Source organism: Entelurus aequoreus, linkage group LG05 (assembly GCF_033978785.1).
Source record: "Entelurus aequoreus isolate RoL-2023_Sb linkage group LG05, RoL_Eaeq_v1.1, whole genome shotgun sequence".
In the NCBI taxonomy this organism is placed as follows: Eukaryota; Metazoa; Chordata; class Actinopteri; order Syngnathiformes; family Syngnathidae; genus Entelurus; species Entelurus aequoreus.
In genome coordinates, this window is record NC_084735.1 from 75,177,971 (window position 1) to 75,200,771 (window position 22,801).

The 22,801-nt window shown below is 41.0% G+C and overlaps 2 protein-coding genes across 2 annotated transcripts in view; both read left to right on the forward strand.

Moving 5' to 3' along the window:
* The first annotated feature begins 1,090 nt into the window (after positions 1–1,090).
* LOC133649856 (homeodomain-interacting protein kinase 2-like) lies at positions 1,091–5,317 on the forward strand. The gene is made up of 9 exons (XM_062046534.1): positions 1,091–1,404; positions 1,476–1,667; positions 1,744–1,925; positions 1,990–2,113; positions 3,612–3,725; positions 4,112–4,198; positions 4,262–4,458; positions 4,530–4,790; positions 4,871–5,317. The coding sequence occupies exons 1-9, from the start codon at positions 1,201–1,203 to the stop codon at positions 5,067–5,069; spliced, it is 1,560 nt and encodes a 519-aa protein (XP_061902518.1). The 5' UTR covers positions 1,091–1,200; the 3' UTR covers positions 5,070–5,317.
* A 9,995-nt stretch (positions 5,318–15,312) lies between these two features.
* Positions 15,313–22,801, forward strand: part of LOC133649857 (protein sprouty homolog 3) — a 21,205-nt gene continuing 13,716 nt past the window's right edge. The window contains exon 1 of the mRNA XM_062046535.1: positions 15,313–15,474. The gene's annotated coding sequence lies outside the window, so the exon portion shown is untranslated. The remainder of the gene's footprint in view (positions 15,475–22,801) is intronic.

Sequence of the window (22,801 nt, forward strand, 5' to 3'; positions counted from 1 at the left end):
CATGTGTGGATTAACAATTTAAACTTTTAATATAACATTCATGTTGAAAATTTGGCTAATTGTAAAGGTAAGCTTATTTACCTTTCCCCACACATTAGCTTATGCTCATAAACAACACGTCATCTTACCATAGGGGCCATCAAAATAAAACCAATGTACATACTTTATAGCGATTAATTACAAGATATGTATGTTACCAAAAATTATCACACATACTCAGGGGCGCCGAAAAGGGGGGGTAAAGGAGACGGATTCTAGGGGCCCATGATGGAGGGGGGCCCAGAGAGGCCCCTAATTATGATGAAATTGTAATACAGGGGGCCCTGTAAAGATTCTTTTCATGGGGCCCAAAATCCCTAGCGGCGCCCCTGCACATACTACACGTAATACTCAATTGCGTACAATATTTGTAAAAGGGTTAAAGAAATGTTTGCAATATTACTTTTTTGTCAGTCAGTCTGTTAGTTATTTAGCAACATAACTCAAACAGTAAAGGGCAGATTTTCAATAAACTTTCAGTCGGAAATGGGATAAGGAACAAGTGATTAGATTTTGAGGGTGATCTGAATCATTCCCACTACTGTACGCTACCTTACGTTTACATTATGAGGCCCCACTTTTCTGTGTGCGTGTTCCCGTCTCCACCCGCAGAGGCAAAGAGAGTCGACGACAGACAAGAAAGTTCACTGTTTATTTCATTCTGCGACCGCCTGTCCCTCTCGAAGTCGCGAATTAAATAGTCATTGATTAACATTGGCCCTTCAAACTAAAATAATAAAACAGACATGCACACTTACAGCTATTATAAAGACCTATTATTATTAGCTATACATTTGTATTACACCTATTGCTCATAGTACTACTCCATTAGATACAATATTTATTCGAGCTACAGATAAATATGTATTTACATAAACATTTTTAGATCAGGCCACTGTGATGTCGGATATCTGTTACGCAATGTATGTGTATTTACATAACACACAATGAATACAATATAAAGCATGGCACTATGATGTCAAAAAGCAAAGTATAGTCATCAGAGGTATCGACACTTTAATACATTTTTTTTTTTTTGTCCACCTGGACTTTGATCATCCAGATGCTTCACCTCTCTAGGTTGTTTATGTACCTTTTCGTTGAAAGGTTTTCCACAAGAAGGTGATCAATGTGTGCAGGCGGAGAGTCGTACCAACTAAGATGGACTCCCCCAGTGCGGCTGGCGACTGTCTATATCCAGGAGCCAAGCTTCACTCGCCGTCCAGCTGTTACAAGGTGCTCTCCGTGCTGGGCGAGGGCACCTTTGGCAAAGTGGCCAAATGCCGCAAACTGGACAACAACAAGACGGTAGCTGTGAAAATGATCAGGAATCAGGGCAACTTCGCAGTGCAGGCTAAGTTTGAGGTAGAACACGACGCCCGAATTTGCTCAATGATGAGTTTAATGCAAACTAATAAAATCCCTAATGTCCACAGATCGAGGCGCTACAGAAAATTCAAATGTTGGAGAACTCCAAACCCCACCTGGTTCAGTGGAACAGCACGTTTAGCGACATGGGCTATATTTGTCTGGAATTTGAATACCTGGACAAAAGTCTTTTCGACTTCATGAAGGAGCGGAATTTCAAGCCTCTCCAAGTGAAAGAGATTCGACCCATCGTTCACCAGGTGGGTTCACCATTCAAGTCAACAGTAGCTAAATAATTTAGACATACAGGTGCTCAATTAACGACTTATTTTTAAGCTCGCCAGGGCTCTCGAACACTTGAAGGCTGCATGTATGATTCACGCCGACCTCAAGTTGGAGAACATCATGTTTATCAACCATCAGCAGCAGCCCTACAGGGTTAAAGTCATTGACTTTGGCTTGACCCATGAAATCTCCGACGCCAGACAGGGCTCTTACATTCAGAGTCGTCCGTATCGGTGATTACGCCGAGTCGTACTGTGTGGTGATTTCTGTGGCCTTGACTTCTCGATGCTTTCTCAGGTCTCCAGAGATCTTGGTGGGGGCCCCGTACAACGAGGCCATAGATATGTGGTCTGTCGGATGCGTGACTGCTTTCTTGTACACTGGTACGCTTATTTTCCCTGGCAAGAACGACTACGAAATGGTAGGTTCAGTTCGAGCTGGATTCAAATTGGGATAGGTCACTGTGGTTAACTTGTGTTATGGTTTACACTACATGGTTCAAGTACTCCAATTCGGATTTTTTACAGAACAGACTGGATACAAAATAAATTAAATAAAAGTACTGGGCGAGTGCAGGCCCAACATCTTAATAGTAAAAAAAAGTCTTGAATCCAGGACCTCAAATAGTAAAAAAAAAAAATTTCTTGAATCCAGGACCTCCAATAGTAAAAAAAAAGTATTGAATCCAGGACCTCCAATAGTAAAAAAAAGTCTTGAATCCAGACAGTGATTCAGATCAGCCTTCATTACTTGTTCCTAAACCCATTTGGACTTGTAACTTATCCCATTTTGGACAGTTCATGAAAGTTACATGAAAATACATAAGAAACTTTTTGAGCTATCTATTGCGAAATGAAAGAAACAGAGTCAACTTCTGTCAGTCATCCACTGTTGACTGTGCGGGGCCGCTAGCATACATACACATAGACCGGTAAATGTACGGGAGCCAAGTAGAAATGACACATATCAGAACTTCACAGCCCAAATTGGAATCATTTGTTCTGACATTTTATGAAAGCTTTATGAAAATCTGCGCACAACTTTTTAAGTTCTCTTGCTAACTACCTAATCAACTGACTGACTAACTGACTGACTGACTGACAAACCAAGGGCAGCAATTCCATAACCAGATCTTGAACTACAGTATAAGCGTGAAGAAAGACTATGCGCCGTGTTTGCGAGCCAGAGATAATTGATAATGCACCGAGAAATGACATACTGTATACACATAAAGTACAGAACAAATTTGATTCACAGTGACTATAAAAATCTGAAAAATTAGGGACAACAGTAAATCTCAGAGCAGTGGTTTTCAGACTTTTTCCACCAAGTACCACCGCATAAAAAATTTGGCTCTCCAAGTACCACCATAACGACCACCATTAAAATACGGTAGGGTATTAGGACTAAGTATTTATTAAACAAGGCAGAGGTTTTATTTAACAAGTAAATTTTATATTTTTGGCCACTAACATTACACACAGTGTGAACAGTAACACTGTGTTGAAATATATCGGAAAATGAAACACTGTACTTTAATCAAGTGATTATTTGGCGTACCACTAGTGGTACACGTACCACAGTTTGAGAATCACTGCCTTAGAGAAAAACTGTGGTTTTGCTCTAAGGAACTTTGGGGCTTATGTTAACCTAATGTTGAGTTTACTGCATGCTTTGGGGCTTATGTTAACCTAATGTTGAGTTTACTGCATCAGGGTGTCATACGCAAGTCCCAAAGTATCGGATTTGAGCATTACGACCTACAGTGCAAATCTAGCCTCATTGTACAGTAACTATTTACACACTTGTCAAACTCTGAACATACTTCGTAGGAATACAGCAGTTCATTACCAAGGAGTAATTCACTGTATTTAAAGTCACAGGTTTCCATTTTGACTGTTGTTGTCTTGTATCTTTAGATACGATTCATCACGGAGACTCAAGGTCCATTTCCAGACAGCCTTTTGGCGTCTGGCAAAAAAACTGGACACTTTTTCCACAGGGAAAATGAAACCAATCTCTGGAGCATTAAGGTATACATCACTATTTAGGTTGTTACATCCCTAGAATTGTTAGTTTCTTGCAGAATCGTTAAACACATCCATCCATCCATTTTGCTGGAGCCATTTTCTACCGCTTAACCTTTCGGGATCGCGGGGGGTGCTGGAGCCTATCTCAGCTACAATCACAATGAAAGAAAAACTTTTATCACGTTGGTAGAATTGAACTTCAATAAGAGATCCCTATGCTTGTCACAGCCCCTAGGGGGCGTATTTGCTTGGTGTTAAGAGATTGCCATCACATGCTAAGACCAGTGTTGTTGCACAGACTGATTTTTTTTAGCATTCATGTACAATTTCTGAGAAAAGTCAAATATCCATATTTAATCAAGGCTAACCTCGATGTTGTCTCTCTTCAGACAACAGAAAAGTACCAGCAGGAGACCGGAATAGTGGTCAAGACAGTCAGGAAGCTTAAGTTAAGCTCTCTTGACCACCTCCTTCAAGTATGTTTTCATTCAAAAACATCAACAAAAACCACCGTGAAGTTCTGATATGTGTTTTTTCAGCTCCAGCAGTTTCAGTGGTGTTTTACCAAGCACCCCTCAGACCAGGTTGTGTATTCAGCCGATAAGCAGATGTTTGTGGACATGCTAAAGGGAATGTTCCAACTTGATGCGTCCCAACGGATGACGCCTCTTCAGGTGCTGGATCATCACTTCATCAGCATGAGCCACCTGTGGCCTCATTTTGCCGCCAGCCCTCAGTAAGCTGTACATCTGGTCATTAGTTTGTTGTATCTACACCTTGTTCATCATTATTGTTTATGGTCGGCAGCGTCAGGTTTTGTTACGGTATAATGGCGGCCTGTGAGAGCAAAGCGCCAAACAGCAAAAAGTCAGGCGCTTTGCAGCAGAACACCTCAAAAACGACACCGTCTGTCCTGCACAAACTTGCCTCAGAGAGGACCAACAAAAAAACAGGTCCATGCAGGACCAAGAACCGAGCCCAATCGGGACAGAAGAAGAAAACCAAGGACGAAGTGGTTAAACAACCGAAACGTTTTTGCAAAAAAATAAAGACTGAAGCTCAGCACAGGTAGGCTCAACTACATCATCTTTAAACCAGAATGGTAACTCTAAAGAATGTCACTTCTAAAATTCATTTTCCTCAAAAAGTTGCATGTCCGACCATCTGTACGTGAAGCCTATGGTTGACTCGACGCAACCCCGCCAAGTTGCTGGTAAAGGCAACCTCACTCGGACCAAGCGCGCCAAGAATGCAAAGCAGTGTACAGATCTCCATGCAGAAAAGAAACCAAGGATGACGCTGAGGAAGGACAAGAGGAAGGAAATAATCCCAACGACCGATGATTAACCATGATCGGGCCTGAAAAAGGAGGTCAAAATGTTTGTGGACAGGTACAGGGTTAAGAAATAATAAGAATAAGTCACAGAGTAAAAAACACCTATCAATCCATCCATTCATTTGAGTGGACTATCAGAACCTTTATGAGCTACCTTGTTTGGACGACTAATCTGCATCAATTGGGGTAAAAATGAAGACATTGAACATGATTTCAAAATAAAAGCCTATAATGGATTGGTTATCATGTTTTCATCAAGTCTAGTTGATTTGACATAATTTGTCCACTCATTAGACCCTTAAACGTCCTCAGGCACAGATGGTTGAGCAGTTGTGACGGAATTTTGAGGGTTCCTGATACAGCATCCGCCATCCTAGTCACTGCCGTTGTGTCCTTGGGCAAGACACTTCTCCCACCTTGCTCCCCAGTGCGGCTCACACTGGTGTATGAATGTGAATGAATGGTGGCGGTCGAAGAGGCCGTAGCTTCTACCCCAGGGCAGCCGTGGCTACAAAGGTAGCTCACCACCATGCGCATCAGAGACGCATCATAGACGCATCAGAGACATCCATCCACCTTGACATCCAAGTCAAGACGAGGCAGGTCGAGGCAAATCTTGACATCTACTTGATATTTCTGAGTCCTTTCAAGTCACAAACACTGTTTAGTATTTGTATTCAATAAAATATATGCCATCTAACAAAGTAATGATCTGTTATCCTTGACACATAAAGTAATTGCATTCTGAATTGTTTTGTATTCTTGAAATCAATTAAACCATTATCATTACTTTAACTTCATACTTATTGAGAATTGAGACTGTACAGAGGTGAGAGTCTCCACACACAAGACTGTCATCACAGACAGTTTATCATGATAGGGCGAACAACAGGTAAGTAAAATACACACAAGGACTACTTCAATACAACAGAGAACAGCATATATGTTAACAATAAATACACAACGTACACAATGTGCTGCTGTGCATACAAACAATTATTCACAACAGGATGTACTATCGCAGACATTACAGCCGAGCACCTATACGCCCCTTTAAGATAAGAATAGAAGGTTTTTGATCTTTTTTTTAATGAAATGCTTTTTGCAATGACAGCATACATTGTCAACAAAGTAGAGTAAAATCGATTGAGCAAATTCTGATTCATTTTATTTTTTTTATTTTTTTATTTTTTTTTATTTTATTTTTTTAATTTTTGTTATTTTTTATTTTTTTATTTTTTATTTTTTTTATTTATTTTTTATTTTATTTTATTTTTATTTATTTTTTTAAATTTATTTTTTTATTCATTTTCATTGTACACTGCATCTGTTGGGACCGTTGTCCTAACCAAGATGGCAGCCGCATAGGCACGTCAGGGGAGATCCGATTTCCCGCCGTTCTTTGAGGCTCTCGTTGCACAGTACATAGTTTTGTTGTATGACATGTTTACTGTTAGTTATTGTTGATTATTCTGCCCTCAGTAAAGCAGTAGTTATTGTGTCTCTACTTACCTTTGTGTTGTGTTCTAATTTTGTTAGAACAGTTTAGACAGCTTGTTGTTTCATCTTCAGGTAGTATCAAAGCTGGTCACTGGCAGTGTAATGACACACACTTCTGCCTTTCAAGGCAGAAACCATGGGTTTGATTCCCGGCCAGGGTTCTTTCAGGAAAGGCATCTGGGGTAAAAACTAAGCTAAAACCATTCATGCCGAAAATGGAAAAGAGATAGTATTAGAGACATACTGTATTTTTCGGACTATAAGGCGCACTTAAAATCCTTTCATTTTCTCAAAACTCGACAGTGCGCCTTATAACCCGGTGCGCCTAATGTACGGAATACTTTTGGTTGTGCTTACCGACCTCAAAGCTATTTTATTCGGTACATGGTGAAATGATATGTGTGACCAGTAGATGGCAGTCACACATACGAGCTACGTGTAGACTGCAATATGATGGCAGTCACACAAGAGATATGTGTAGACTGCAATATGATGGCAGTCACACATAAGAGATGTAGACTGCAATATGACTCAAGTAACCACCAAAATGTTATATGTTCCATTGGAAATATAGAACATTACACACGGTGCTCAAAAATCTATCAAAATGTTTTAGTATGACTTTGGTAAGCTATGAAGCTGCACCGCTTGATGGATTGTACTGTGCTTCAACATATGAGTATTATTATTGTGTGTGTATAAAGTAAGACATATTATCTGGTGTTTTGTCTGGCAATATTATGCAAAAGCAACTTTTCATACCTTCTGGTACCTGCTGATCTGTATTTGAGATCTGCATAAGTCCTGAAAATTTGTGTGTGTCCGCCTTTGTAGTTTGTGCCGACACGGTGGTCGATTAGCTTCTTTTTTTTCTCTATCTTCTTGTTGATTGATTGACTGATTGAAACTTTTATTAGTAGATTGCACAGTACAGTACATATTCCGTACAATTGACCACTAAATGGTAACACCCGAATAAGTTTTTCAAATTGTTTAAGTCGGGGTCCACGTTAATCAATTCATGGTAAAGTTACATTGTTTAATGCTTCCAGCGGGGCATCACAACAAAATTAGGCATCATAATGTGTTAATTCCACGACTGTATATATCGGTATCGGTTGATATCGGAATCGGTAATTAACAGTTGGACAATATCGGAATATCGGATATCGGCAAAAAAGCCATTATCGGACATCTCTAATTGTAATATTGAATGACAAAATAGAATAGTGTTATTACGATTGTCCTCACGGGTAAAGAGTCCATCAATGTTCATTTCCGCATTCCTTGGATTCCTTCACATGCGCAGATGAATCAGCACCTGCTACTCATTTTTTCTGTACTTTTTTGTTAAAAGTAATTGTATTTTTTTAATACGTCACAACACACCAAATGCTGGAACTGACACCATCCAATTACCTCCTTATGGGATGCTCTGTTGCTGTGTGAAAGGGTTCTGTTCATATAAAATAAACAAACTCCAGATATTTTCTCACGGCTTGGACGATTCTTTGTTCCCCAATAAATATCCCTGGGCTGATACTCACATCCTCACATCTTGTCTGGTGAATCCGCCCCCGGGGATTAATAAAGGATTTCTGATTCTGATTCTCTTTGTCGTTTATTTTCACACCCGTCATGCCTCCCCATCAACAGGGCGGGTCTGAGCAATGAGGGAAAGTGGGCACGGCCCGCCGATGCACTCCCCGCTCATTAATAAAACTTTTATTCACAATCCAGGAAATGCATTTGAGCCCCAGCGGCTGCACGGAGCTCCTCTCAGACACAGGAAATGGCCGCTTGGCCGACAGCCAATCCTGCTATTTCAAGGGCTTCATCCGGAGCCAATCAAGCCGGGCCTGGTCACTTAATGGATCAGTGTCTCGACTCATCTGCGTGCCCACATATCAGTGGCAATTAGAGGTTGGGGTGTGTGTGTGTGCAGGGGGGTGGGGGGGTTGGACCGGACAATGAGCTACTGGGCGGACACTAGAAAGTGTTGACATTAGTTTATAAAAACAAAACATATAATTTTGATTTGCAATTGTACATTTATGGGCAACTTGGGAGGTACTAAAAAGCTTACCAGTCATTTTCCACAAAATGCTACATATTTTTAAATGAACTTAAATTAAAATTTAAAATTAACGGCCGAGTCATACCAAAGACTATAAAAATGGGACCCATTACCTCCCTGCTTGGCACTTAGCATCAAGGGTTGGAATTGGGGGTTAAATCACCAAAAACGATTCCCGGGCGCGGCCACCGCTGCTGCTCACTGCTCCCCTCACCTCCCAAGAGGTGAACAAGGGGATGGGTCAAATGCAGGGGACAAATTTCACCACACCTAGTGTGTGTGTGACAATCATTGGTACTTTAACTTTTAACTAAACTTCCTGATACTCAGCATTATCTGCGCATCAGTCACATATTTCTGAAAAAAAAATGTCCACAAATGTCTGCTGGAGATGACGCTGGTACTCAACTAATAAGAATGTGTGTATTTTGTACAAAAATCATACTTTATTTCTAAGAAATAGTCTTTCAGAATGAAAATCTGAGTCAGCTTCATTGGCCAAGTATATTTGAAGGGAAATTGCAATTTTTTGGGACATTTCGCTTATCGTTCACAATCATTATGAGAGACAAGTACACACATGTCTTTTTTTTTGTTTTGTTTTTTAGTATTTTAAAGATGATTAAAAAAAAACACTTCGAAGATGTGGCTAATGGGAGTCACCATTGTAGCCTTCAAAGCCCTCTAAAAACAACGTCATAACCCTCCATCCAGTCTATATATAATGTAGTAACAGATACGTTCATAACAATATGTAATATGTTCAATATTTACCGTATTTTGGTCATTTTAATCATTGCAGCGACTGATTTCCGTTTCCATAGCAACGCCAGTCCGACTTTTGGCAACAAATTGTGTGTTCCCACGTCCGGATACAAACGCGAATGTGTTCTAATCATGGCAGACTTGGTAGCAGACAACAAAGGCGACTATTTTTGGACAAATCCTTTTCTTTTTGAAGCACAATAAGCGGAGGATGAACTGCTGCTTATAGAAGCCAGCACAAAAGAAGGGTGAAACGTTGGATCAGACGGAAGCCGAGAGAGTGAGGTCGGCGTGACTTGAAGCTGGAAATGTGAAATTTGGAGCCAAGCTATTTCGACATGGAGTGCTTACCCAAATAAATGGGAAAAAAAACGTCCCCGGCCAGCTGGACCAAACAGACAATCGAGTGAGTCACACTTTGTTATTACAACTACAGTACATACGCTGTCTGGCTAGCTGTGTACAAACAAAACATGAAATGTGGGCTAATACTTGACAGACGGTCCGTGTACCTTCCGTTCATTCCATTTAGAATTTCTTAAATGCAAATTAATAAACACATTTTGGGCCATTTTTCCAATTTTCCTTTATGAAGCAAAAGTTGAAGAACTATTTAATGACACTTTTTTAAAACGACAACAGGACTCCTGCTGAACAAAGATCAGGATCAAAATCAGAAATACTTATAGTAATCCCAGAGGGGAAATTAACATTTTCAGCACAATCCCATTCAAGACTAGACAAACATTACAGGGAGACAGAACAGGATCGCTGACAGGTCTGTCAACTTCCAGCGCCCCTTACAAAAAAAGGTGAGAAACAGGTAAACGCTGGGGACAAGGGGGGAGAAAAAAATAAATAATTCAGTCTAGGCCTGGGCCCCTGGAGAGGAGGTCCAGACTGAGGCCAAGGGGAAAAAAACTCATAGCCATAGCACACATGAAAGGCCTACTGGAATGAGATTTTCTTATTTAAACGGGGATAGCAGATCCATTCTATGTGTCATACTTAAACATTTCGCGATATTGCCATATTTTTGCTGAAAGGATTTAGTAGAGAACATCGACGATAAAGTTCGCAACTTTTGGTCGCTGATAAAAAAAGCCTTGCCTGTACCGGAAGTAGCCTGACGTCACAGGTTGAAGAGCTCCTCACATCTGCATATTGTTTTCAATCATGGACGCCAGCAGCGTGAGCGATTCGGACCGAGAAAGCGACGATTATCCCATTAATTTGAGCGAGGATGAAAGATTTGTGGATGAGGAAAGTGAGAGTGAAGGACTAGAGGGCAGTGGAAGCGATTCAGATAGGGAAGATGCTGTGAGAGGCGGGTGGGACCTGATATTCAGCTGGGAATGACTAAAACAGTAAATAAACACAAGACATATATATACTCTATTAGCCACAACACAACCAGGCTTATATTTAATATGCCACAAATTAATCCGCATAACAAACACCTCCCCCCTACCGTCCATATAACCCGCCAATACAACTCAAACACCTGCACAACACACTCAATCCCACAGCCCAAAGTACCGTTCACTTCCGCAAAGTTCATACAGCACATATATTACCCCAAAGTTACGTACGTGACATGCACATAGCGGCACGCACGGACGGGCAAGCGATCAAAAGTTTGGAAGAAAGCTGCGTACTCACGGTAGCGCGTCTGCTATCCAACTCAAAGTCCTCCTGGTTGTGTTGCTGTAGCCAGCCGCTAAAAGATTCACCAACACAGATGTCCAGAATACTGTGGAATTTTGCGATGAAAACAGAGCTTGTTTGTATCGGGACACAATGGTGTCCCAATACTTCCGCACAATCCGTGACGCCACGTGCAAACGTCATCATACCGAGACGTTTTCAGCCGAATATTTCCCGGGAAATTTAAAATTGCACTTTATAAGTTAACCCGGCCGTATTGGCATGTGTTGCAATGTTAAGATTTCATCATTGATATATAAACTATCAGACTGCGTGTCGGTAGTAGTGGGTTTCAGTAGGCCTTTAACATGTGTGTAAGAGGGAAACATCAAACATCAAAGAACACAAAGGACATTAAAGTTATGCTAAAAGCATGCTAAAGGCAAAGGAAAAGCTAAAATACTGCTTCCGGTTCAATTTGTCATCACACCGATAACCACGCATTTTTGCATTATGGATGAACGTAAGTTCGATTTTTGTGTTAACTGGAAAAATAAGAATCCATAAAAGGAAAACAGCACAATATTCAATTTTATGGCAATATTTTATTGAAAATCAACCTTTTTTGTTTGTTTTAAAATCTGCCTTATATAATAAAATCGAAAAACGGCCCTAATTTTGTTTTTGATTTGCTTTTAAGAATTGGAAATAGAATGAACGGAACTGTAATATGATTGTTCATGTTTTTCGGTCAGTACAGATTGGTGTCTTATCGCATTGTGTTGTGCATTACAAACTCAAAACGCGTTTCGTGCTGACGTAGAAGCTAGCTTATCTCTTGCCGTAGCTAGCTTTTACGGCTAATACCGACACACGCCCATGTGTTACTACGCTAGAAAGAGAGTTCCTTTAGTGTTCGCTCTTACAATAACAATGCCGCTACAGCTTGGTTATTATACAGGTTACGGAACGTAAATTACGTTTTGGCGACATTTTAAAAAAAATAATTTTTAAGTGATTTAGAGATAGAATTGATCGCTCCCATTAGCTGCATTGCCAGGCACCTAGAACCAAACGATTTTTACATGTTAGAAAAAAACAACCTTTTGTCTTCTTGTCTTTCATATTGCTTGTGAACGATAAGGCAAAATTCTAAAAAAAAAAGTGCATTTCCCCTTCAATACACAATACATTTGACTTAGTAGACTGTGTGCTCTCCTTGCTTAATACAAGAAAGAAAGAAAAACACAACAAGTACGAGAGAGCACAGTACCGTGGAGGCCATCCACAACGGTACAGTGTATGAAACATAAAAAAACACAAAGGACATTAAAGACGTTAAAAAAAGAACACCGACCTAATGCAACCAGTCGTTACTTCAGAGGATGCAACCAGTTGTTACTTCAGAGGAGCTATTTCTACATACAGCTGAAAAACAAAAGAAATGGGGAGGCTTAAAAGTTAATATTTAGCCACACAATATTGTATTTTGTCAATAATTACAAGTAGATTGAAATATGTGGGTTATCAATACCAATCATACTACATTATTGGGACAACTTACTACTATATTAGATTCTAGATCAGTGGTTGTCTAAAGTTTTAACAGGAAAGTAAAACCTCAAAACTGTTTTGCTTTGCAGGGAGTATCCTTTTTGCTACTCATTCAGTAAAAAAATTAAAAATTCCATTTCGTTTTTTAAGGCGGTCTGTCGTTACGTTTTTAGCATTCAATCAGACATTATTGTGAGGTTTTGTATTAGTGTTCCTAAAAATAGATATACCAGGCCCAAGACACATTTTTTTCTCTAAATTTGGCCCCCCGAGTCAAAATAATTGCCCAAGCCTGCTCTATACTCTAATGCAGTGGTTCTTAACCTTGTTGGAGGCACCGAACCCCATCAGTTTCATATGCGCATACACCAAACCATTCTTTAGTGAAAAATAAAATGTTTTTTTTTTTCAAATTCAAGACGAAGTTATATGTTTTTGGTAACACTTTAATATGGGGAACATATTCTAAGTAACAATGACTTAATTTAGAGTTATTTGGTTGGGGTTAGGGTTAGGGCCAGGGTTAGAGGGTTAGGGTTATAATAAGGCCATGCCGAATAAGGCATTAATAAGTACTTAATAATAGATAGATAGTACTTTATTGATTCCTTCAGGAGAGTTCCCTCAGGAAAATTAAATGACTAGTTAAGAGCCAATATGTTACTAATTTGCATGTTAATAAGCAACTAATTAATGGTGAAAGTGTTCCCCATACAAAAGATTACAGTTGGTACAAAATGCGGCTGCAAGGCTTTTGACAAAAACAAGAAAGTTTGATCATATTACGCCTATACTGGCTCACCTGCACTGGCTTCCTGTGCACTTAAGATGCGACTTTAAGGTTTTACTACTTACGTATAAAATACTACACGGTTTAGCTCCAGCCTATCTCGCCGATTGTATTGTACCATATGTCCCGACAAGAAATCTGCGTTCAAAGAACTCCGGCTTATTAGTGATTCCCAGAGCCAAAAAAAAGTCTGCGGGCTATAGAGCGTTTTCTATTCGGGCTCCAGTACTCTGGAATGCCCTCCCGGTAACAGTTAGAGATGCTACCTCAGTAGAAGCATTTAAGTCCCATCTTAAAACTCATTTGTATAATCTAGCCTTTAAATAGACCCCCCTTTTTTAGACCAGTTGATCTGCCGTTTCTTTTTTTCTCTCCTCTTCTCCCCTGTCCCTTGCGAGGGGGAGTTGCATATGTCCGGTGGCCATGGATGAAGTGCTGGCTGTCCAGAGCCGGGACCCCGGGTGGACCACTAGCCTGTGCATCGGTTGGGGACATCTCTGCGCTGCTGACCCGTCTCCGCTCGGGATGGTTTCCTGTTGGCCCCGCTGTGGACTGGACTCCCGCTGATGTGTTGGATCCACTGTGGACTGGACTTTCACAATGTTATGTCAGACCCACTCGACATCCGTTGCTTTCGGTCTCCCCTAGAGGGGGGGGGGGGGGGGGGGGGTTACCCACATATGCGGTCCTCTCCAAGGTTTCTCATAGTCATTCACCGACGTCCCACTGGGGTGAGTTTTTCCTTGCCTGTATGTGGGCTCTGTACCGAGGATGTCGTTGTGGCTTGTACAGCCCTTTGAGACACTTGTGATTTAGGGCTATATAAATAAACATTGATTGATTGATTGAAAGTGTTACCATGTTTTTTTACTGGTGCACAAAATGAACCGTGCATGAACATCACCTTGTTCAAACAACAAAACCAACACAGTGCAGAAACTCACAACAAATTACACACCTGCAAATCAGTGTGACTTCTGCTGTTGTCGTATCCGTAAAACGCCGATAGGGATAAGTTTGTATTTACACGATGAGTCGGGTGTGTTTTGACCTCCGCCGAACCCCTGACCCCGACTCACCGAACCCCTAGGGTTCGATCGAACCCAGTTTAAGAACCACTGCCCTAATGCTTCTAATTCATTTACTAAAGTCTTGTAGGCCGCTTAAAAACAACCAATCCGTACCTATCTCTACCTTTGCAAGAACTTGGAAAGTTTCGATATATCGTCGAGACTTCCTTGATGGAGAAGTCAGATCGGTGCCCTCTGCTGGCGTGGCTGACTCACAGCAACTTTGGAGCTCTTGGGGGTGTTTAAAAGTGCCGTTGGCTCTTTTCAAAAGGACCCTACGAGATCCTATTCCGTCTTGATCACGAGCCGGCTTGAATTCAGCGACGGGAGAGGGTGGGGGTAGAGAGCGAGGGGCCAAGGAAGAGGAGGAGGAGTGTCACAAAGAGAGGGAGAGAGAGAGAAAGAGAGCGAGAGAGCATGCAACCCTGAGAGTCATTCATCTCTGGAGAAGAGACGTGCAAGCTACAATAGGACAGGAAAGGAAATGTTTTTGTAACTACTTGTGCATAGGGCGAACTTTTAAAGGGCTTCTTACGCAACGTGCACTTTCAAACTTCTTTCCCTTTTTTTGATGACGCACAATGCCACCTACCGCTCGTCTCTTTTCATCTCCGCAAGCGAGGTCACGCTGACAGCCCGCTTTCCAGCATCCTTGGAGCGCAAGGAGGAGCGCAAAACTTGTCTGATATTTGTGGGGGGGAGGTGGGGGGAGATGACCTCAGGAGGACGCACCGGGATCTGAGCTCCGGGAAGAGGAGGAGGAGGAGGAGGAGGAGGAGGAGGGAGGAAAGGAGGAGGGCACATCCTGCTGATAGAGAGCATCTATGTAGCCTTTCTTTGCACACATCAACCCTAATAAGCCATCACAAACTATGACAAGGACTTCTTTAACATATTGCATCCGGTTTAAAAGCACATTGCAGAAGATTTAGAAAAATTGAGGGCATTTGCATAAACGGACGGTCTGCACAGTTCCACGCTCCAGTGCAACATGGATCTGCCACCCATCAGAGGTAAGCTTCAAAAACTGTTGTAAAGAATTATGTTCATCCTTGCAAGGAGTATTTGGCTTTTGCTGTTTAAGTTTTGGTTAATTTACTAACTATCCAGGCTCTTCATCGTACATAAAGATGCAATCCATTGCTATACACCTTGTGATAAGATATAACTACTTGAATAAGGTATGACTAAGAGTGTTTATACTTACTTATAAACACTGTATAGAATTGTAACGTGGTACTACTACTACTGTAAAAACAAATCAACAGAAATAATTATTTAAAAATGTCCCCAAATTCCTTGTAGTCATAAAAAAAGTATGAATGAAAGCTTTTCACAATTTATCATCGACCAGCCAGATTCAATTTTGGTAGTGATCAAACATTTCCTAGCTGGAGTTTGTTCCAGTATGACGTCTGGAAATGGCCTGAAAAATCCTCACCTGCAAAAATGGCCGACCACCTGTGCGTTTTGCTGCATAGGTTCTTAATTGATTTCTGTGTGTCATTAACACACATGCCAGATTTTGTGTCAACCGGAAACTATGGGATGCGAATGAATTAAAACTTTCTGGTGGGGGGGATTTTTGGGGGAGTTTTGCCCGGGACCCCGAAAAAAAGAGTCAAAAAAAATAGTATGAATGAAAAATTGTTCACAATTTATTGCAGAATACAGGGTTCGATTTTGGTGCCAATTGGGCAAACTTCCTTTAGTTCACATTCAATCCTGGGCAATGACCTAAATCCACACCAGAAAACCAAAATGGGCGACTGCCTGTGCATTTTGCAGCATGGGTTCTTTATGGTTCTCCGCTTGACAGATTTTCTGTCAATAGTATGCGCTGAAGGCGGATGTTAATGTTTTATAACTTTTAAGGGGGCGCTACTGAGCGGGCTTTTTTGGTGTACCCCTAAAACCCAACATTTTTTACCATTTTTTTTATTGAGAGGCCATGAAAAAGGCATTATATTTGTTTGGATAATGCAAGGAGATGAAGGAATTCCAAGAGGGCCAATGCACCATTCTTGGTAGGGCTCTAAAACACCATGCAGAAAAGTCCTCAAATTTGGTTTTCTGCCGTTTGGGCTTGATCGGCATGGCTCAGATGGTAGAGCAGCCAGACAGAAACTTGAGGGATCCCGGCTCCAATCCAGCTTCCACTGCCGTTGTGTCCTAGGGCAAGCCACTTCACCCTCCTTGCTCCCAGTGACACCCACTAGATTAAATGTGGCTTACAAATGTAGATATTAGGTAAAACGCTTTGAGTCTCTAGAGAAAAAGCGCTATATAAATATAATTCACTATAATTCACTAAAAACTAAACACCAATTGTTTTTTTAGTCCAATAAATCCCAGTTTGGTTACTTTGTTTCTGCTCCCAGAACAGCCCCAATCATAAGGGACCTCTAACAGCATGGGGTCCCCATAAGGGAGGTATCCGTGTGTGTGTGTGTAAACGTGATGGGGACACGCAGGGGTTGCGATTGATTGTCCTCAAGGTCGGATGCAGAACGTCGATACCCATCTCCGCTTGGGGTGGGACTGCGAGGGTGGGCCGATGGATGAGTGCATGATGATGATGATGATGATGGGATGGAGTGATGGGCATGAGAGGAGAGGAGGAGTGGCAGGGTTTAACCAGCCATGGGCGGCTGTGGGCCGAGAGACGGAGGGAGGACAGTAGCTGTGGAGCGGAAGAGGGGGGGGAGGAGGAGGAGGAGGAGGGATGATGAAATGGATGAATGGATGATGGAGGGAGGGGATGAATGGAGAGGGAAGTGTTTTTTCACGCCACTAATGCTCCGGCTAATGCACTGTACGGCCACAGCGCTGCGGAAATAGAAGATTTGCAGGAGAAAACAACTTAGTAAGTCGGATTGTTGCACAAAAGTATTTGGACACGCCTTCTAAATCAACGAGTGCATTAATCTGAGGGAGCGAAATCTTACATTTTTGAGACACAGGACTTCAGGAGAGCAGTTTGACGTGTTTCCAAACCTGATGAGCTTTATTTTTAGTGATGTCAAATGCAACTGATGTATAGTTCTGGCAGGGAAAGTGCAAACAGGGCCGCCCCTCCATGCGGGTAGGACCCCGCGATCCATGGAAGGCCCCGTTTTGCAAGGCATGAGCGCATCTGAAATGTAAATAGGGCGCCACAAATTAAATTTTAACGAAAAAATATTCCATCACTGTTAGGAATGTACCGTATTTTCCGGACCATAGGGAGCACCGGATTATAAGGCGAATGGTCTATTTTCTATCTTTTTTTCATATATAAGGCGTACCGGATTATAAGGCACATTGAAGGAGTCATAATATATATATATTTTTAAATGTTTTATTCCTTGTGGTCTACATAACATGTAATGGTGGTTCAATATTGTTGTCTGGGTGGAAATCGGGAGAAATTCATGAGAATATTTTCGGGAGGGGCACTGAGGGTTGGCAAGTACCGTGTTTTACGGACCATAGGGCGCACCGCATTAAAAGGCGCACTGCCGATGAGCGGGTCTAGTCAGGTCTATTTTCATACAAAAGGCGCAAAATTAAAGGGGTCATAAATATATATATATATATATATATATATATATATATATATATATATATATATATATATATATATATATATATATATATATATTCTAAACGTAAAACACTTCCTTGTGGTCTACATAACATGTAATGGTGGTTATTAGGTCAAAATGTCGCATGGATTATGTTTTACAGATCATAATCAAGCCACTTTCTGACAGTAGCTTCCGGATGCGGCGTTTTGTATTTACGTGGCTCACCTTCGACAGCGTCTTCTCCCCGTCATCTTTGTTGTAGCGGTGTAGCGTGCAAGGACGGGAGTGGAAGAAGTGTCAAAAGATGGAGCTAACTCATACTTGCCAACCTTGAGACCTCCAATATCGGGAGGTGGGGGCTGGGGGGTGGGGTGGGGGTGGTTGGGGGCGGGGGCGTGGTTGGGGGCGTGGTTATTTACCGCTAGAATTCACCAACTCGAGTATTTCATATATATATATATATATATATATATATATATATATATATATATATATATATATATATATATATATATATATATATATATATATATATATATATATACACATATATATATATATATATATATATATATACATATATATGTATATATATATATATATATATATATATATATATATATATATATATATATATATATATATATATATATATATATATATATATATATATATATATATATATATATGTGTATATATATATATATATGTATGAAATACTTGACTTTCAGTGAATTCTAGCTATATATATATATTTATTTTATTTACATAAAATAAATACTTGAATTATCTATCCTTTAGATGGCAGTATTGTCCTGTTTAACTTCTCTGTTCATGACTGAGAAATCATTTCGGCCACCGTGTTCAATGGAGAAATCTGTTCTACATATTTACAGGCAACATACACCTTCCCCTTCGAACTGTCCTGGATGAACTGAAATTCTTGTTTCCATTCGTTTTGGAACTTGCAAGCGTATTTATATTGTGGGAAAGCGGACGTGAGAATAGGCTGTCCCCACTCAGTCTCAGGTCCGCATTGAGCTGGAGGGGGCGTGGCCTCCAGCTCCGGCTGAATACCGGGAGTTTGTCGGGAGAAAATCTCTGCCGGGAGGTTGTCGGGAGAGGCGCTGAATAACGGGATTCTCCCGCTAAAAACGGGAGGGTTGGCAAGTATGAGCTAAGTGTATTCATGACATTCAGACTTTACTTAAATCAATAACGTAGCAGCATCTCCTCATCCGGAAACAACAACAACGCCGGAAATGTGTCCCGTGAAAAAACGTCCGTTCGGAACTCCCTAATATCTAAAGTTCCTTGGGTGAATAATGTAAACTCACTACACCGGTATGTTTTAGCGCTTTTCATGGCGAGTTTACAGACAGATATAAGTAAGAACTTTACACTACTTTATATTAGAAATGGCAACAACTGAGGATGAATGTCCCATAACAAGAAGATAGAGAAAAAGAAGAAGCTTATCGACTACGGCGTCGACACGGACTACAAAGGCGGACGCACACAATTTTTCAGGATTTATGCAGATCCCAAATACAGATCAGCAGGTACCAGAAGGTAAGAAAAGTAGCTTTTGCATAATATTGCGAAACAAAACGGCAGATACACACCATATTAATACTCGTATGTTTAATGCGCCGACAATCCATCAAGCGGTGCGGCTTCATATATTACCAAAGTCGTACTAAAACATTTTGATAGATTTTTGAGCGCCGTGTGTAATGTTCTATATTTTCAATGGAAATCTAAAATGTTGGTGTTGAGTCATATTGCCATCATATTGCAGTCTACACGTATCTCTTATGTGTGACTGCCATCTACTGGTCACACTTATCATTACACCATGTACCAAATAAAATGACTTCAAGGTCGGTAAGCAAAACCAGAATCATTCCGTACATTAGGCGCACCGGGTTATAAGGCGCTGTCGAGTTTTGAGGGAAAAAAAGGATTTTAAGTGCGCCTTATAGTCCGGGAAAATACGGTTATTGCAAGTTTCCCCAAATAATCAATATTTGTTTCTGCTTAGCCCTGGGGACTGGGGCCGCCATAAAAATATTTTTTGGGGAAAAGGGAAGACCCAACTGTGTTATTATTCTCTGGGTTATGTACTTTGAAAACACCTGACTTAGACAATTCCACACTTTTAACTCTGTGGCAACCGTTGAGGAAAAACCCTTGTCTGTTCCCAGTGCACAAAGCAAAGGAAAAAGACATGCTTGGATGGGTTTTGTGGTGAAGAACCCTCTGGCATGGACGATGGAAGTGACCTCTCACTTCACAACGAGACAATCAGACACTCCCCAGTCTGCAGAAAAGTCTTCCTAAAAAAGTGGACTCCATATTTACTTCTATTGTCACTTCCGGTGTGACCTTGTCCCCCCAAGCGTCTATGCTGCAGATTGCTTGGTAAAAATTCCTCATAGCGTCGCGATCCCTCGGTCGTTTGCTGACCCTTCCCTTCCTGTGACCCATCCCCCCCACCCATCCCTGGTCTGCAGTGTCTATTTCAGTCTTTCCGTCAGGGTCAGATTCAGCACATCCGGTATCTCATCAAGTTTATTGTCATCCAATCCTCCTGCTGCGCTCCCCCTAGGACACCGGGCGGAGGAAAGCCTCTGGGTCTTAGTGCCTGACCCGCGCATGTGTGGTACACAGTCGGTCACGTGGCACGTAGGGACATCGTGTAACCAATCTACGAGCGAGTCATGTGATCAAACAACTACTTTCCACTAATCATTACCTTTTTTCAATGCCAATCCCAAAAAATGAAGGAATTTGTTATTTGTTCTGTGTTGTGCAAATATGAGGTTTTGTAAAATATGTTTGACATGAACGCAACTTACAGGGAGGACTCGAGTGTTTGGCATTGGTCTGCACTTTAATTATGTTTTTTTTAACGTTAAATAAATATTAGGAATTAACCAATGTTTCTTAACCATGTTGGGCCATGGGTGTTCCCGAGAGCTGTGGTCCGTATGGGCCGCAGCGGTACTCAGTTGCAATACACTTTTCCACCACTTGTGGCAGTAATGACAATATCTCATAAACAGAAGACGTTTGGAGCCAAAGTCATAGAGAAGTTTCTTCGGCGCAAAAACTATGACTAAAGTGGTAAAAGCTGTATTTTCAACGGCAGTTTAGTTAAGAAACATCATTATTCATTCAGTTTATTAATTTTAGCACTACATAATTGTATATTAATTGATTTTTGTCCGTTATTTATGAGTCCCCTATGCAGTATATTTGGTTAGTACTTATGTTTCTGATCAGCCTGACCTACGCCTAAGGTTCATGTGTTAAATAAATAATATTTACGTGTGATTAACACATGGTTTCATATTATTTGACAAGGTTGTGAACTGTAAGTATGTTGGGTATAATTATGGAATACGGTTAAATTTAAGCGGAAGAATACTAATTGAGTGGGACCCGGGCCCCTATGCAGTGGAAAAGTTGGGCCCCGAGGTCAAAAATGTAAAGAACCCCTGGAATAAGCTCAACAGACCTATACTCAATTTAATTGGTAACAGTGGTTACTCCTGTCTACTGGTATGTAACCACTCTGGTTACCTCAAAGTTATTTATCCTATCAACGTTTCACTAAACTATGTCAGGGCCAAGAAATTATTCCCTTTCTAATGCCGAACATCAACACACATTTTCGGAATTTCTTATTTATTGTGTATCATTGCGAAAATTCTGCTGACATGAATTACGTTTATATAGCGCTTTACATTAGGAAACCCATACATTCAAGCTTGGCGGCAAGCTACATTTCTACCAGTGTGGGTGGCACTGAAAGCAAGGTGGTTGAAAGACACAACAGGCTCCGACTAGGATGGCTGATTCCTGGATGACCGCTCTACCAGCGGAGCCACCCCACCGCATTACAATAGCGTAATGGAATGATAAAGTATTCGTCTTTGATGAGCGCTCAATTGACTGCTCTTTTGATGCAAAACTTGGACACAAATTCGATTCGTTTTTATTTATTGTGAATCATTTGCGAAAATGTTCATAGGTGAACAGACTGCTGATATTAACGTCAGTCATAGGAAAAACTAAGTATTTGGCTTGGTTAGTCGCTCCCGTGACTGCCCTTCTAATGCAAAACTTGTAAAAAAAATTCCAGGAATTTGTTGTTTATTGCATGTCATTGCAAAAATTCGGATCAAACAATAGACTGCTCACATTAGCGCCACCTGTCAGAAGGATAAAGTATTTGTCTTCGCTGGTTGCTCAAATGACAGTTTTTCCAATGCAGAGCTTGTACACAAATTCTAGGAATTTGTCATGTATTTTGTACGATAGCAAAAATGCAGATCGGTCAAAAGACCGCCGACAAGTAGGGAAGGATATGGCCCCGTTCCTGGGTGGATCTCGCACAAAAGGATGGTGTTGAAAATGATGGAAAGCGCCAATCTACACAGCAACTGACACTGTGGTCAAAGTTGGAATTACCATAAAAACACATTTTAAAGATATTCAACACGCTACTTCTGTCGTCTCGTTTCATATGTCAGGTAAACCACAACGAAGGGGGCCATATGAATCCTCTTCCTACTGTATCAGAAGGATAAAGTATTCGTCTTTGTTGGTCGCTTAACTGACTGCTCTTCTGATGCAGAAATTGTACACAAAATCCATGAATTTATTATCATTGCGAACATTTTGATCAGTCAATAGACGGCTGACGTTAGCGCCACCTGTAAGGATAACGTCTTTGACTCAACAGAGTTCTTGTTAAATACGG

Bases quoted from the DNA above. Each gene is read 5' to 3' on its own strand.
- LOC133649856 (XM_062046534.1), top strand. From the start codon at position 1,201: ATGGACTCCCCCAGTGCGGCTGGCGACTGTCTATATCCAGGAGCCAAG. The intron at 1,926-1,989 runs GTGATTACGCCG...ATGCTTTCTCAG, and splicing joins ATTCAGAGTCGTCCGTATCG to GTCTCCAGAGATCTTGGTGG. The intron at 3,726-4,111 runs GTATACATCACT...GTCTCTCTTCAG, and splicing joins CCAATCTCTGGAGCATTAAG to ACAACAGAAAAGTACCAGCA.